General features: G+C 48.7%; 1 protein-coding gene across 24 annotated transcripts in view; it reads right to left on the minus strand.

Annotated features, from left to right (window-relative positions):
* Positions 1 to 2232: 2232 nt before the first annotated feature.
* The window catches only part of LOC111846029 (protein tyrosine phosphatase receptor type F), a 120711-nt gene continuing 106700 nt past the window's right edge, over positions 2233 to 16243 (minus strand). For all 24 annotated transcript variants that reach the window (XM_072704273.1, XM_072704279.1, XM_072704274.1 and 21 more), the window contains 11 exons: positions 12698 to 12821; positions 12368 to 12543; positions 10481 to 10600; positions 9771 to 9925; positions 9387 to 9672; positions 7803 to 7981; positions 6351 to 6477; positions 5360 to 5485; positions 4509 to 4663; positions 4083 to 4218; positions 2233 to 3900 (listed from right to left, as the gene is read on the minus strand). In XM_072704273.1, coding sequence (XP_072560374.1) covers positions 3832 to 3900; positions 4083 to 4218; positions 4509 to 4663; positions 5360 to 5485; positions 6351 to 6477; positions 7803 to 7981; positions 9387 to 9672; positions 9771 to 9925; positions 10481 to 10600; positions 12368 to 12543; positions 12698 to 12821 — 1653 coding nt within the window. In that variant the 3' untranslated portion in view covers positions 2233 to 3831. The remainder of the gene's footprint in view (positions 3901 to 4082; positions 4219 to 4508; positions 4664 to 5359; positions 5486 to 6350; positions 6478 to 7802; positions 7982 to 9386; positions 9673 to 9770; positions 9926 to 10480; positions 10601 to 12367; positions 12544 to 12697; positions 12822 to 16243) is intronic.

Genomic DNA, 16243 nt, shown 5'->3' on the forward strand with positions numbered 1-16243 from the left:
GCCTGCACAGTAAGAAACACACCAGTGCGCTTCGAAATACCTTCTCATCTTGAATATTACTTTCACAGTTCTTCACACTTACAGGGGAATGCTTCTGTATACTAGAAAATATACTTTCCATTGATTTAAAATTTTCAGCTTTTTAAATACATCACCACAACTATAAAAAGTAATTAGGAACAGTTATCATTACTTTATATAGCAATTTGTATGGTTTCAGGAATCCTCCAGGAATGTGTTCAGAATAGAGTATTTGAGACCTATTACCCTCACTGCATCTAGGCAGGTGGCCAACTGTTAACTCACCCTGCACTACCTCCACTTCAGATAGCAGGAAAAGCCAGGCACGACAAATTTAAAGCGTGCTCATAAAGCTTTATTGGTGTCTCAAAACAAAGATCATATGATAAAATGGTTTCTGACCTTAGGTAATGAAGAGTGGAAAGACACACTTTCAATTTGCATTGCGAGGAAACAATCGTTATTATGCCCCAGCTGAACTGTGTGGAATGCTAACAAGCCAATGCACCAAGTGGAGAATTCAGAGGGCTCTTTCCAAGAAGTTGGCTTTTGTTGACCAAGAAGGTCTTTCACAGTACGGTGATGTTTGGGCACATCAGACTAAAGAGCTTGTGCTTTTAGATTCAGAAAGTTGAGCTCACTAGTTCACCACATACGATTCATTACGCAAAAAAGATGGCGATAATTAAAAGCAATGTAATGTAAGTGAAGTGACTGGGGAAGAAACATCAGGAGCACCAAAATGATGCCGTGTGTCCAATGAACTGACAGCGATGTCCCTGATGTTTAGAGTCAGGAAAGGAAGAACAGAAACTGAGGGGTGGTGAATATGTGAGGGGGAGTAAGACCCACAGAGTAGCATGTTTCTGGTCCTGCAGAGTGAGTTTGCCCACTGAGAGGTAGTAGTGCCAGTGACTCTCCTTGGTCATTTTGCAGCTTTAAAGACCTGAATCTACATGCATTTGCTGGTTCATTTGCTTCAACTTCTCTTTTGTGTCTAAAACAATTAGCATTTTAATGCTCAGCATCTGAGCTTGTTAGCCAAGTGCTCATGATATGCTAAGAGCTTTCCTGACCACTCCCACACTATGTAAGCAGCTTCCCTGACCACTCCCACACTACGAAAAGAGTTTTATGGCCACACCCAAATTTCATAATGAATCTCTCAGGCCTGCCCCAATCGCCCGCTCCTTCAGTGTGCCATGCCCCCTCGTTAACCTCGTGTGGAATCCCCGTGTGATCAGCTGTTTCTGGTTGTTGTCATTAGTCCTCTGTATTTAGTCCGCGTTTCAGTTTGTTTCACTGCGTGTTTTCTTGCCTGCCCTTTTTATTAAACCCCGTGTTCCCCGATTTCCTGACCACCGCTCCTCTGTCTCTGCTCCGCGTCCTGCATACGGCACGACAGTAATACTACAATTTTCGGTACGATAATAGCCAATCTGCTTACCAAATAAACACAGACGGTGGACAACTTTCGCCAATGTGCAAATAGCGTTCAATTAAGAAAATTAATCCCAATATTAAAATTATACGTACCTGATGATTGGTAGAGGCAAACGAAGTCAAAAACGGGAAATTGATCAATAAAATTTAAATACGTGCAAAAAAAATAAAACCATAAAAATTGGAATAACGAGCAAAAAAGCAGCAATCTCAAACACGCGAAATCTGCGCAGAAACGGATATTTACCAAGGTAGTTAACTATTGAATTCCACTCGTACATTTGTTAGCGCGTTGCGGAACGAAAACTTTTCCATAACTTTTCCTCTCTATCAAAGAATTCCAATACTTATCCAGGACCTGGAAAAATTATTTCAAAATTCCAAAACTTTTCCAGATTTTCCATGACTGCGGGTACCCTGTAAGCAGCTTCCCTGACCACTCCCACACTACGTAAGCAGCTTCTCTGACCACTCCCACACTACATAAGCAGCTTCCCTGACCACTCCCACACTACATAAGCAGCTTCCCTGACCACTCCCACACTATGAAAAGAGCGTTTTATGGCCACACCCACATTTCATAATGAATCTCTCAGGCCACTCCCTCATGATCCTCAGGTCACACCCACAGCATGACACTTAACTAGCAGCCTTTAACAACGGAGACATGGGCTGAATCACTGAGGATACGATCCCAAATAGACCCAGCCGGAATTGCGGGATGGTAAGTGTGGAAACACTGGGCAGGACAGAGCTGTGACAAAAACGTTGTACAAAACCCAATTATTCAACTTTATTAACATCAAGGAGTTTTTTTGCACCGTTTTTCGTTTTTATTAACAAATAGAAAACAGACTGTGTATACAACAGATTGAACCCTACAGCACTATGCATACACAAGGTAGAAATGAAAGGTTCATAGATATTTCAGTCCCTCATCTCAAAATGCACTGTTGATTACACGTAGAATTCCTCCACCGTGTGTTGGCTGCCCATTGGCTGCTCCGTCTGTAGGCGTGGCCCTCCAGGGTCGGCGGGTGGCGTGATGTGAGTTAGAACATTTCACCTTTAACACAGACTAGCGGAGAGAAAAATCATTCTCTCTCTTTTGCCGTGATCCCACATCTGCTGAGATTTTCTGAGAGAATCAAAGATTACTGAGTGGAATATTCATCAACTTTTAATGTCGTTGCAGGATAGCAACAAATGTATATATGCATGTATATATTTATATATTTATAAAAATAATACCAGGCCTATCTGCGGGTTGCAAGGCTTCTCTTGCCCCCTGCTGGATGACCTTTAGCTGTACAGGTGGATGTTATTTGTTTGTGCTTCAGTCCCTAACGTGCCTCTCTATCCTGCCCACTCCCCCCCCAACCACCTAAAGCAGCGAAATTTGGTAATAAGCCATACTGCGGGCTAAAGGGCAGGAGCAGAAGGCGTTCAGGGCTTTCGATGTGTTTTTCGGGCCCCCTGCTCTGCTCCATTCATCGCTGTTGCTCGGAGGGGGGGGGGGGGGTAGCTCCTCTGTAAGCCATGTTTGCTCATGAAATCACAGTTAACAGCTATTGAGAACGAAGTTAGGATCTGTACACAGCTGATATCTTCAGTTAATTCACTTTTCTTTTCCTAATGGATTTATATAGTACCACTAGACCTCTGGCATGATTTTATTTGTTTTCTAATATTCATCTCTTTTTTTTTTATAAAGTACCTGGAAGTGAAAAGACTTATAAAAGTTATCCCCCATTCCAATGGATAAGATCAAATTACACACAAGAAAAATAAGAATGAGAGTAATAAAATCATGGTAAAAATAAAATAAAATGAAACTGACAGCAGCTTAGGAAACAGTGGTTTCTCCAGTATTAGTATCCAGGGACGTGTTTAAAATACATGTCCCTTATGCTAAAATAACCTACAGAGATGAAGGAAAAAGTAAAAAGAAACGCAGACAGGAAGTTAAGAATAAAGAAAATAACAAATATTAAATGATTATAAAAAACATGAATCTAAATATTATTTCAATGATGATAATATAAACGATAATGATAATTAAAAAAAACAAAATCACGGTTTGCCGTTTTGAATAAGGACAGGAAAGGGAGGGATGTCACATGTTCTGTTCATGCCAGCCTGCCACTCACAGCTGTTGGATTCTGTGGAGGTTTTTTTTTTTCTTTTAAAGCTCTGTGCCAGCCGGGGGGGGGGCGGACCACCTTGATTGACGGCTGGCCAGTCCTGTCCGCCGCATGCCCATCCCCCTCTCCCCTCTGGCAGCTCTGTACAGAATCAGGTGGGTGGAAATGGCTCAGAAGGAACACTTGGCACTCCTGAAGGGATTCCGGGGCTTTCCAGGAGTGGTTACGTTGCATAGTGGTCAAAGCTGCCCAGGTACTCCAGAGCTGCCCTGTAGCACAGCTGGTACTGGTCCTGGTGCAAAGGAGGAGGAGTTGAGTATCAGCATCATGGAGATGGGCAGCCATGTTTGGCTTGACTGCCCTACCACCTTTCACATATGACCATGCCCACGTCATGCCCACACCCACCACCCGGACCACGTCCCACGCCCCACGCCCCAAGCCCCACGGCCCAAGCCCCAACACACAGCATACCTCTGTTTGCACCATGGCTGGCCGCTGGGTCCGTAGTGTCTTCACCGTCTGGAAGAGGTCGACCACGCCCTCATACCTCATCCTCTCTAGCACGATGCTCAGGGTGATGAAGACACCAGTCCTGCCCACACCGGCACTGCGTACAGCAAGGACACGTGTTAAGCACTGAACACAATATGCACACACAACCCAACACACAACCCGACTCCCCTAAACGCCATCGCTTTATATCAACATTACAATTGGCGTTTTTATACTTAATATACAGAATTACTGGATTTCTGCTGTAGTCTGTTAGCTAAAATGATAAACATGAAGTTTCTCATAAATTGAACCATAAAACATGGCATAAAATGCCCTTCCTACTTGGCAGCACCTAGCAGTGACACAGTGAGGTGTTTAACAGTGTGGCTCTCAGTACATTACCTGCAGTGCACAGTGATTGGTCCATCCTGCCCAAACTGCTCCTTGGTTTTGTGCACTTGGCCAATGAAATCGATGAAGCCCTCCCCGGTTTTTGGCACGCCCTGTTCAGGCCAATCGGTGAACTGGAACTGCCGGATGGTCCTGGACTGGCCATCCTGATGAGCCAATGGGAATGTAGAGTGTGAGACTGCATCAACACCCACTTCGGAAGGCTCCTGATCCCCATAAAAGGCTAAGCGCTAATGCCTGGATTGCTGACTTTCGGGAGGATGACGCTTTAATTGTATCCCATCTCATGCTACAGAAAGTCTTAAGTGAACCATCTCTTTATGTAAGGCTTATGGCCAGCTTTCCGGTGCCTTCCGGCTCGCCTGCTGCCCATTCGGCCTCCCAAATGCTGCCAAAATCTGGGAAATAACCACAGGGGCAGAAGGCAAAGAATAAATGTAGCCAGGAGGAGAAAATGTCAGGCTGATCTTTTGTTTAAATACCAAACTAAATGGCAGCTCGTCGACAGGGAACCTGCGCCGGTGAAGAACCTGCATCTAAGAACAGGAACCGCCATCATATTCCCAAGAGATACATGCAACAGTCACACACAGGCAAGGGCGTCCCACTGAGCCGGGCTGCTGCATAACTCACTCCGTAAAGCTAAAGGAGCCGCTGCCTGATCAAGGTGGAGTGGAACCCAGTTTCCTGTGGAAAAGAACTGAGCCGCCTACCGCTAATCAAAACACACTGATGTCATGCTCACTACATACTATGGGAAAATGCAACGCTTCCAAGTAGCTAAACGGCGTCGGCGTACACATACGGACACCAGCAGGAAGGGAGGCTCTGGCACCACCTACCCTGGCATCAGTGACCTTGAACTCTCTCAGGATGTACTGGGGCATGTTGTACTCTGCCATGGGGTCCACCACGAAGTATTGGTAGCGGGCAGAGCGCTCTGCGGGCCAGTACTGATGGCACTTCTCCTGCAAGAGCACAAAGTGGGATGAACAATGAGCATTTCTCTGCCACACATCAGTACAGTTTACCATGTAGTAACACATGTTTGAAGTATTAGCACTGAACAAATATGAGCATGACCATTAGCACTGAGCTAGTGTGAGCACTGACCATAAACAATGAGCTATTGTAAGTTAAATATAAATATCATGATTGCAGAATGGCCATAACCCTGCCAGATCCACTCACTCGAGCCATCTCCCTCAGCTTGGCCAACATCACCACGATGCTGGAATTGTGTGAGCACCAACTATTAGCACTGAGCTAGCATGAGAATGATTATTAGCACTGAGTTAGCGTGAGCACCGACCATTAGCACTAAGCTAGCGTGAGTATGACCATTAGCACTGAACTAATGTGAGCATCGACCATTAGCACTGAGCTAGCGTGAGCATGACCATTAGCACTGAGCTAGTGTGAGCACTGACCATTAACAATGTGCTAGCGTGGGCACCGAGTGTTAGCACTGAGCTGGCGTGAGCACTGTCCATTAACAATGTGCAAGTGTGAGCACCGACCATTAGCACTGAGCCAGCGTGAGCACTGACCGTTAATACTGAGCTAGTGTGAGCACCGACCGTTAGCACAGAGCTAACGTGTGCATAACCATTAGCACTGAGCTTGCGTGAGCATGACCATTAGCACTGAGCTAGTGTGAGCACTGACTATTAGCACTGAGCTAGCGTGAACACCGACTGTTAGCACTGAGCTAATGTGAGCACTGACCGTTAGCACTGAGCCAGCGTGAGCACTGACCATTAGCAATGAGCTAGTGTGTGTTAAATATTAATATCATAATTGCAGAATGTCCATGACCCTGCCAGATCTTACTCGGCCCATCTCCCTCAGCTTGGTCAACATCACCACGATGGTGGAATTGTGCTCCCAAAGCATCCTCCAGAAGTCCTCAGTGGTCTCTGCCAGGGGGCCCTGTGTGGCGATGTAGGCCTTCTGCTGCCTGAAGATGCAGGGAATGGCAGAGTCAGGGAATGGAGGCCTTTCAGTCCTCCCTGGCAAGAGATGATGGCTTGGGGTTCAACAGCAACACCCCTACTTGGACTTGAACCATCAACCTTCATGTTCCAATACCATATTCATAATCACTACACAGCCCACAGCGTGAACAGATGCCCTTTGCTGAGAGCCAACACAGTATGGTGCATTTTACAACCGAAGCTGCACTAAAGCTCTGAAATAGCATTTCCTGGACCAACATATTCCACCACGCCCTCCCCTTTTCCTGATGCCAAGTGCAGTTTCTAGTCGCTGCCACCAGAGGGAAGTGTGTCCCCACAGAAGAGAAGAACGGTTGCTCTTCTCCTCGGTAAGGCAGTGAAGGAACCTTAATGAAGGTGCTGCGGGGCGGCCAACGTGCAGCCTGGAGATTAAAGGTAGCTGTGGGGCCTTCTCAGCACAAAGCGGCACCAGCAAGTCTGCTCCGCCCGCTGCCTGTCAGCACGGGCTAATAACTCTCCAGCGCTGAAGGACCACGAGCAGCCATCAGGAAATGCTGGAGGATTATCTCCCCCCATTTTTTACTTTTTCCTCGCCTCCCTTTAAAAATGCCTGACCCCGTCACTGCGCAGGTCTGCCTGCGTGTTATGTGATGCAGAGCACGGACGGCTGCGTGCAAACACGCAGGCGCACAGACGGCCAGATGGGAGGTCTGCCAGGGAGGACCCGGTCCGCCTCCGTCCTTCTCCACTAATTACCGTGCCTGAAAGTGCAGTGGAGTTTCAGACAGAACCCAAAGCTGGGCCACCAAACATCTCGGTTCGGAAAGATTTGTGGGTGAGATATATGTCATTAACTGGAACACATGGGGGAGGGAAGGGGGTAGGGGTTTCCTGTGCTGAGGAGTATGATGCAGGAGGCAGGAGGGGGGGCATCATCCATGTATGAAGCAGGTGATTAAACTATTGCTGCACTGGGGCCCCTTTAGGTGCTCACGTTTTAATAAAGGGGGGGGGGGGGGGGGTCAGGACTGGCTCTTTTGCATTCGGTGTGGAGCAGCGGCCCTTTATGTGGCTGGGAGGCAGCTCGCTGTATTTGGGGCTATTAGACGTTTCATTTTGCCCTGGACAATGAAAACTGCCCCCCTGTGAGATGATGAAAGTGGCCCCATCTGGCGGTTTGGTAGAACCATGGTGTGGAGCAGACAGAGCCCGTCGCTGGTCACCGGAGGCACCAAGATATCCCTAACTGCTAACATAGCACAGTTAATCAGCGTATTCAATTAGCTGCCATCTGATGCCTTCACCCCAGCCCACCCCCGCACCATACCTGTAACCGTCGATGTAGCTGGCATTGATGTAGTCGGAGCCCTCCACCCCGCGAATGGGCTGCAGGCACACCCGAGTCGACTCAAACGGCATGATGTTCACCAGCCGGTTCTTGAACTTGTTGCAGGGAAGGTTTGCACTGATGAACCTGGAGGTGTGTGCTTTGGAGTTGGCCAGTCTCTGTGGGGGCGAGCAGGACACAGCCAGGTGAGATTTAGTGCTGACCTGGGGGGGGGGGGGGGTTTGGCGGCGGCTTGGGCGATTATTCCGAACTTTGTATACGATCCTCAGAGCTCGAATGTCACCCACCACTCCGGCTAAAACCCAGAGCTCTACCTTGCCACGAAATCCTGCACTCATTGGTTTACAACACTGCGTCATTAGAAAATGGATTCTGGCTAAGCGGACACAGTCGACACGCACATGTGGGCAGGCGGTTTAGTTCTTGGGCCTTTCACATACCCCTCAGACACACTGCGATACGCACATGCCTGCTGCCTGGGCCAAAACGTGATTGTACTATAGCAAAAGTGCATGGCTGATGACATCAAAAAAGGCCAGCTAATCGGATCTGCAGCCTGCTTCTATACAGCCCAGCCAGCCAATCAGATCTGCAACCTGCTCCTATACAACCCAGCCAGCCAATTGCATCTGCAGCTTGCTCCTACACAGCCTGGCCAGCCAATCAGATCTGCAACCTGCTCCTATACAACCCAGCCAGCCAATTGTATCTGCAGCTTGCTCCTACACAGCCTGGCCAGCCAATCGGATCTGCAGCCTGCTCGTAAACAGCCCTGCTAGCCAATTGGATCTGTAGCTTGCTGGCAGTTCTCCTTTCTCTTTGGATTTACACTCACCCATCATGCAAAACAAATTTGATCCCTATAATTTTGGATGTTGAGCAAACCCCCTCTATGTCCAGAAAGGATTATAGTGGTGTGTTGATGGACTGCAGCACAGGCCAATGGGGTGACAGCTTGACCACCCCCCCCCTTCCCCAGACCTCCGGGGGGTTTATCTGCTGGGCTGTCCGCCTCCCCAGCCTCCCCCCTCATCTCACACCTAGCCTGATGGATGGATCGCTCATCCTCGGAGAACCTCTCCACGGACACGGTCCCTCCCCCAGAGAGAGGCGGGGTTTCTGAGCCGATGCAGTCATGCTGCTTCTCCGATCAGGATTACACCCACTATCTGCCTTTGCACACCACACAACATGCCGCAGACCATGCTGCTAGAACTCCTCTTTACTGTTTTTGGCAACACTTAATTACACTTATTTGTTTTAAGTTATCGTACATGGAGATAAAAAGAAATGTAGTTACATTAAGCACTACCAGTTCAAGAACTAAACTGATAAACTGATTTAATTTAATTGATTTCATTAGTCACAATGCTGCCCCCTACTGTTAGGATCCATACACAGAAGAGTTCATAAAAAAATAATAATTATGAGTTTGTTGATAACATAGTAAGCAAGTGAACACATTAATTATGGCGAGGTTAGCCGGTGAAATAAAAAAGACCAAAAGTTCTAAACACACATGGTCTAACTAACCAGCCCAGGGGCTGAGGATATCTCGCCTACCTTGAACTCCAGCTCCATGGCGGTGACTGTCTCCCCAATCGAGACCTGGGTGAGCTTCTGGATGTGGGAGTAGAGGTTGCGGGCGGGGACTTCAGTGTTGCCGCAGGTGGCAGCCTCCAGCAGCGCCTCATGAATGAAGATGTATTGGTCCTCCGTCTGCACCATGTAGTTGCGCTGGGCACGCATGCATGTCACGTGGCCATAGATGTCCACGCTCTTCTCGTGCTTCATGCGTTCCAGCATGGCCTCGATGACGATCAGGCAGCCTGTGCGACCCACACCAGCGCTGGGGGAGCAAAGACACCATGACATCAACTCTCTCCAACCAGAGTACATCACCGAACTACAGTACAACATCTCCCTGTGTGAAGGAGAGAGGACTACCTGCAGTGCACCACCATGGGGCCGGCATCTGGCGGGTTGCATGACTTGACACGGCGCAGGAAGGCCAGGATGGGTGTAGGGTACTCTGGAACGCCGTGGTCTGGCCAGGCCACAAACTGAAATTGCCGGACCTCCCTCTTCTCACTGGAGCCATTCTATGTGAGGAGGTGGAAGAGCAACTTGCTTTCAGGGACAATGGACTAGCACAGAGGAGCCTGCTGCTGCCTGTGTTTGGGCCCCAGGGAGTGAAGTGTGTATGCCAGGATCACTCCACATTAGTGGCAGCGACATGAGGCATGCAGTGGGAGCGGATGATGGGACCACAGGGGTCCAAGGCAGCATGCCCCCTCCCATCCCTCCCTCCTGCCGTCAACACTTACATTATTTATGCACTTTGCAAAAGGCACTGGGCTTTCAATTTTAAACAGCCGGAAGTGTACTGAGACGGCTGATATAAAGCACAGCGGCCAAGAGGCAAAGCCACGACCCCTCCCCGCCTTACTCGAGAACCATAACCAAGTCCTTAACCACCACATCCCTGCTGCACCATGGAGAAGTCCTTCAATGCTTTCAAGCATAACTTGAGAAAGTACAGTATTAGAACTTTAATGCCCACAGGACACTGGGCCTAGAGTGATATTGCTTTCAGGGCATTTAAAGAGCCTGGAGCCGTCCTGCCCTACCCAGATTGTGGCTGGCGGGACTCCTACCTTGTAGAGGGCGAAGGTGCGTACACTGTAGGTGGCCAGCTCCACCGTATCCAGCATGGTCACCTGGATCATGCCATAGGTCTCCGGGCCTCGGGTTGGCCAGTACTGGTCACACTTAACCTGCAGGACATGTAGACTGTCAGTGAAATGTGGGGGAGCTTGAGGGTTTTTTGGTGCCAGGTCTCTTTATATGCAGACCAAGGCTGACTGAGATTGACCAACGCTGACTGAGACTGACTAAGGCTGACAGAGGCCAACTAAGACTGACTGAACTTATACTCTGCTGTCTGCATTCCCGAGTTTGGGACAGAGTACAGAAAGCTGGCAGGTCCTCAGTAAGGCCTAGGAGATTAGCAGATGGGGGCATCATGCTACGCAACCCCCCCCCCCCCCCCACAGAGGAGGGGATTGCAGGCCTTTGGATGCCCCACAACCTCTACTTGCCCCTTCCACATGTTGGCCTCTCCAGGGCCTTAGGTGCGCATGGAAGCCATGTAGCGAAAGCAAACCACTCAAGAACACACACAAGGTCATGAGAAGTGGACCGTCAGCACCGTACCAGGCCGCCACCTGCTCCCATAATTCCTCAGCAGATAGCCCCCCCCCATCCGCTTGCAAAACCCAGAGTGACTGTGACACAGAGCTGCATGTGGCGGGTGCCAGGTGGAGGTCACCCAAGCAATGGCGTCCTCCATTGGAGAAAACTATTTGTGTGAAATATAAATGTGCTATTGCATTTCTCAGCTTCCAGGCCTGCTTTGGAATACAGAAAGAGCCACTGCTGAACTGCTCACACAAACCGAGACATACAGTATGTTACAGTTCAAATGAGACTACAGTGGGATCATCAGCACCTTGGGGTGAAATGCAGACCAGGCCACACCCCTACCCTGCACCTTGCTTCTTTCTCTATCCATGCCTCGCCTCTCGACCTGCCTCTTCATTTGGCAAATCACGATAAAAAAATTCAGTGTCCTGAATTGTGAAGCTGAAGCAAAGCACATTTACATAACATGGGAATCAACCATGGAGTATGTAAGTGCTGTAGCAGAGCGACGGTGACGTCAGTACAAGCAATCCGCTCTTGGATACAATCTGAGTATTCCTCCCCATCCCCCAGACACGATACTTGCTTCATCACTCTGAGTTGTCACAGCAGTAAAAATGGAGCGGATCACGGCCCTCCAGTCCTCTGCATCATGTACCAGGTGTTGGCAGTGAGGGTACACTCTTTCCAGCATGCCAGTGGGTTGAGAATGTCATTGGGCTAAAACACATCAGCTGTGGTGCCAACTTTTGTCGTCTAACGTCACTACACAGCCAGGGATAATTATCCCAGCTCAACCCCAGTGCTGCCATGGCTATGGGTTCCTCAAGATGGCTAACTGACACTTTGCTGCCGTTTTCATTCTTGATGAATTACTGATTTGCCGTTTAATCTATTCCTGTCTCCAATCTGACCTCATGTCTATCATCTGTCTGGGAACAAGGAAGTCCCCGGATGACCAAGCAAGTGGGACTCCTAAGTTACACATCACATTTCTGTGGTATTGAAGAGAGACTTGCTGATGCAGTATGATGCATTATCCAACCTTGCATAGCGAGTTGTGTGGGTCTGATGTACAAAATAAGATTATATTTACTCAGCAGAGACTTTCATCCAAAATCATGATCAAGTAAGAAAAGCCTGGGGTCTGAGAGCAGGATTAGGAAATGTCCCTGGAGCACGTGGGGTTAATGTTCTTGTTCCAGGGCCCAAAGCCTTCTAGACTTTAGCACAGATGTCTAACCCTCTGAGCTACACAGTCAGTCTGTCTGCAGATATTACTGCAAGATATTCCCCAGGCAAAGCTATGGAGGAGTGAAAAGTGCATGATGGGTACTCACCCTGGACTTTTCTTCTAATCGGGTCATCATCACGATTGTGGCAGACCTCTGTTCCCACACCATCCTCCAGAAGTCGCTCAGAGTCTCGGGCAGTGGGCCCTGTGTAGCGATGTAGGCATTCTGCTTGCGGTAGCCATCAATATAGTTGGCGTTGATGTAGTCGCTTCCTGGCACACCTGAGAAGCAGAGACACTCTGTGACATCACCCCCTACCTTGAATGAAACATCCGATAAGCTTCATCTCCCAGTTGACTGAGATCATGGAAGGACCTCATTGGCCAGTGGCATTTTGAGGGAGCCATTTAGGCCACTTGCCATAAGCATACTCACCATCGATGGAGCTGAGGATGACTCGAGAGTGGTCATATGCAATGACATTTGCATAGCGGTTCTTTGGCTTGTTCACCTCGAGGTTAGAGTTCTCCCACGTGAACTGCTGGCCAGGGTCTATAGACTGAGATAGAAAGACAGGGAAGAGAGGAAGTGGGCTTTAGAGGCCTCACACATATACTGTAGTTGGGCCTGGGGCACGTTATTAATGCTGCATGGTATCTCTTCAGGTGTAGATTAACATGACCTATGAATGTGTAGGCAAATTAAACCAAATTAAACCAACCAACCAAATTTCTGTGTTTCATAGACATCGGTCATTTGCATGTTGCATTTGCTGACCAACTCCAGGTACACTGAGTTGTGGTAGAGAGAAGGAAATTAAAGAGATGATAAAAGCAAGCTGGAGGACATGGAAGTCAGACAGAAACTCCTTCCCCAGAGTATCCCACTGATATAATGCCATGCAGGTCAATCATCAGAGCTTCTTCCTGCCGGCCACTTGAGCCCATCTCTCTAACCTTCCTGATGATGGCTATTAGTCCTGATGGTTTGTTCTTTTGTTACTCTTTAATGGAAAATGCCAGGTTCTCCATTGGTGCCCTGGGAACCTTCTCCCTTTTCCTTTAAGAAAGCACCTCCACTCCTTCTTGCTCTAATGAAAGGCAAACTTACTATATAAAAAAAACCATTTACAAATCCAACATAGCACAACAAGTCCGCAAGTGTGAATGGGTATTCTCCTTTCCCTATGCAGGGTCTATGTTTCCCAGCACAGCCGGGGGCCAGCTTGAGGAACCCGCTGCTGTCAGGTGTCCTGAGAGAAGCCGAGGTCACCTTCTCATTCATATCATCCCCATTTTTCCTCCCCTTGGCCTGTCCATCAGAGGACACCCGGGATTGGCCGGACGCTCTTTTTAGCCAGTACTCCCACTTACAGAGATCTGCACCATGACGGATGTATGAAAACAAGCGTGCGGCAGGTCGAGCAGATGGCGAGAGCGTACACTCTGTGTATTTTTAAATCTAACTAACACCTGAGACCTGGCGCCTTGACACATTTCTAAGGCACAAAGAGCAAAGATTTGCACCAGGGGGATATGTGAGGCAGGGCACAGGTCAAGGGCACCGTGGGTTAAACATGTTGGTACGTCTCAGCTTCTCTGCTGTGCCAAGATGACTGAAAAGCACAAACCGATACACGGTATATCCTCTCAAAGAAATTTTAATGAAAATCAACCGTAGCTAGCCTAGCTTCCCTCGAATGTTGTTTTGGTATGGCTCTGCCTAATTCATTTTGGGCTTGAGGTGAGGCAAGACTGCTTATTATAGATGCTTAAGGCAGAGTCCCAGCAGTCTGGTTCAGGAGCCCTGCTAAAGCTTTGGCGACATCATTTGTTGGCAGAAACAAGACGGTGAGTAGGAGATGCCACTTCCGTGACAAGAAGCCCTCAGCAAGAGTGCACACTCAACCCCCGCACAGCCAAGGCGGCAACCATTTTAATGCTCTCATCCCCTGATACATTAACAAATGCTCACGTCAGTATACAGAAGAAACATCGACGCGTTTAGGAAACATGTTTCAAGAGCTTTGGATTAATACCTCAGCTACATTCTGAAAAGAAACAGACATTTCTTGGCCGGATAAAAATCTCTCCAAATCCTAGGAAGATGGCATTGGTATTTGCGTTGTGTCTCATTGGTCCGAGAGGTGTAGCATGTGTAAGAGAGCCAGAGTTGTGCCCATTTTCACAATCTCCTTGTCATCTCTGTGGTGTTCCCTTCCATGTTTACAGCTCAAGCTAATGCTTCCCTCCTCCAGTGCTGATGACTGAGGTCCTAATTTCCCTCACATTTTCGCAGTTGATCTGCGGTGGGGGTTCTCCATTGCTCCCCATTTGGACACCACGGGTCATATCGCAGCATCGATCAGAAGCATCACACAGTTGCATGCTACTCAACATTTACCCCCATGCTCCAGATGTTACTTGGAATCCATTGTTGCAAATTCCTGCAAAGACATCCCAGCATTGTACCCAACCTGTCGGTGGGGCCCACAGTGCACTGAATGCACCTATTCAGACAACGTCTGGCTCAGAGTGGGGAAATCAGGCACTGTAATCAGTGTCAATAAGGCGGGTATGCTTATTCCAACAGCTCAAAGTGTCTGGAATGGTGACCAGATTCAGTCTGTCCTGGGTCTAAGCTGTATGGCTGTGAGGCACCCGTGTAAAGACCACCATTATCCCCCCACCAGTCCCGCTCCACACGATGGTAACAGTATCCTGAACATCGACTGAGAAACTCCTGGCACACACCGTTGCAGGACCAGGCTGCCCTGCACCATAGTGGGAGAACAAACACCTGCAATTTACACAGGGTGGGATTTTTCCATGCTGGGAAAATGTGCAAGAAGCAGTCCACCATCTGCAGGGACCAGGAATACCTCCCAGATCTGAGCAAGAACCACTACAATCCTTGCAGCAGCGAACCCGTGCCATACTCCAAACCGGCCGTGGCAGAGGGGCTATAGCTACTCCTGTCTGATAGGTCGGCTAGTCGAGCCGTTGCATCTGCAGGCTGACAGGTTCTGCAGGCTGACGGCATGCCTGGGTGCGAGCCCTGGCTCCTGTCACCAAAATACTGATTGCTCTGTCTGCTCTGCTCCCACTAAATGACAGTTATTTAGGGAAACTGGTCCGGTGTGGGAAGCTCTGGGTGTTACTGGTGATGGGTCCAAACAGACCCTCATCGGGTTGGAAGATGGCTGTCTGAAACTGGCTTGCGAATGGAACGCCCAAATTGCTCATGAAGCTCGCACGGCTGGGACATGTTCTGCTGTGATGTGCACGAGAGCAGAAGACACCAGCTAACACACTTAGCTTTTTGACTGAAATGTAATGGTAGTAAAGAAAAGGCCCATAAATCACTAGGAAACTGTCAGACAGTGACGGGGGAAGCAGGTATAGCACAAGCGGGATGAAAGCTTAAAAAAAACCAGACCCACGTGCTGAGAAACCTCTTCATGTGATGCTATAATTAATGCCGCCACCCCCCCTGGCATTTACACAGATGGAAATCCTCCCACCTCCCACTAAACCCCCCCCCCCCCCCAAGAACATGCCACTATAAATGCTAATTTCCCACCTTTGTAGGAGAGCATCAACCGATAATCCCAGGTTGGGCTTCCTAGATGAAACAGTATCTGCCACCTTCTCCCACCCACCCAAAAAGTATGACTGCAGCAGGGGTCAGCTGATACTCAGAATTAAAGGCAACAAGGACCACAGCCAAAGTGTGGCCACTGCCCAATAGTTAGGTTGGGACACCGCACTGCTTTTAGATCTGGGGACTTGGCTTTCCCTGGCCCCTTTTGCAGTTATAATAAATACATACACCCTTCCTTTACCCCCAGCTGCCCCTTCGCTGCCCTCCTTTTCTCCTGACCTGCCCCCTTCCGTCACTCCCAGTTGCTCTTTGGGGTGGTTTTATGTTCTCCATCACTAAGAGCATTTCCACAGGATTACGGTCTCAGCTGTGCAACTC

Source organism: Paramormyrops kingsleyae, chromosome 21, assembly GCF_048594095.1.
Source record: "Paramormyrops kingsleyae isolate MSU_618 chromosome 21, PKINGS_0.4, whole genome shotgun sequence".
NCBI classification, from domain to species: Eukaryota; Metazoa; Chordata; class Actinopteri; order Osteoglossiformes; family Mormyridae; genus Paramormyrops; species Paramormyrops kingsleyae.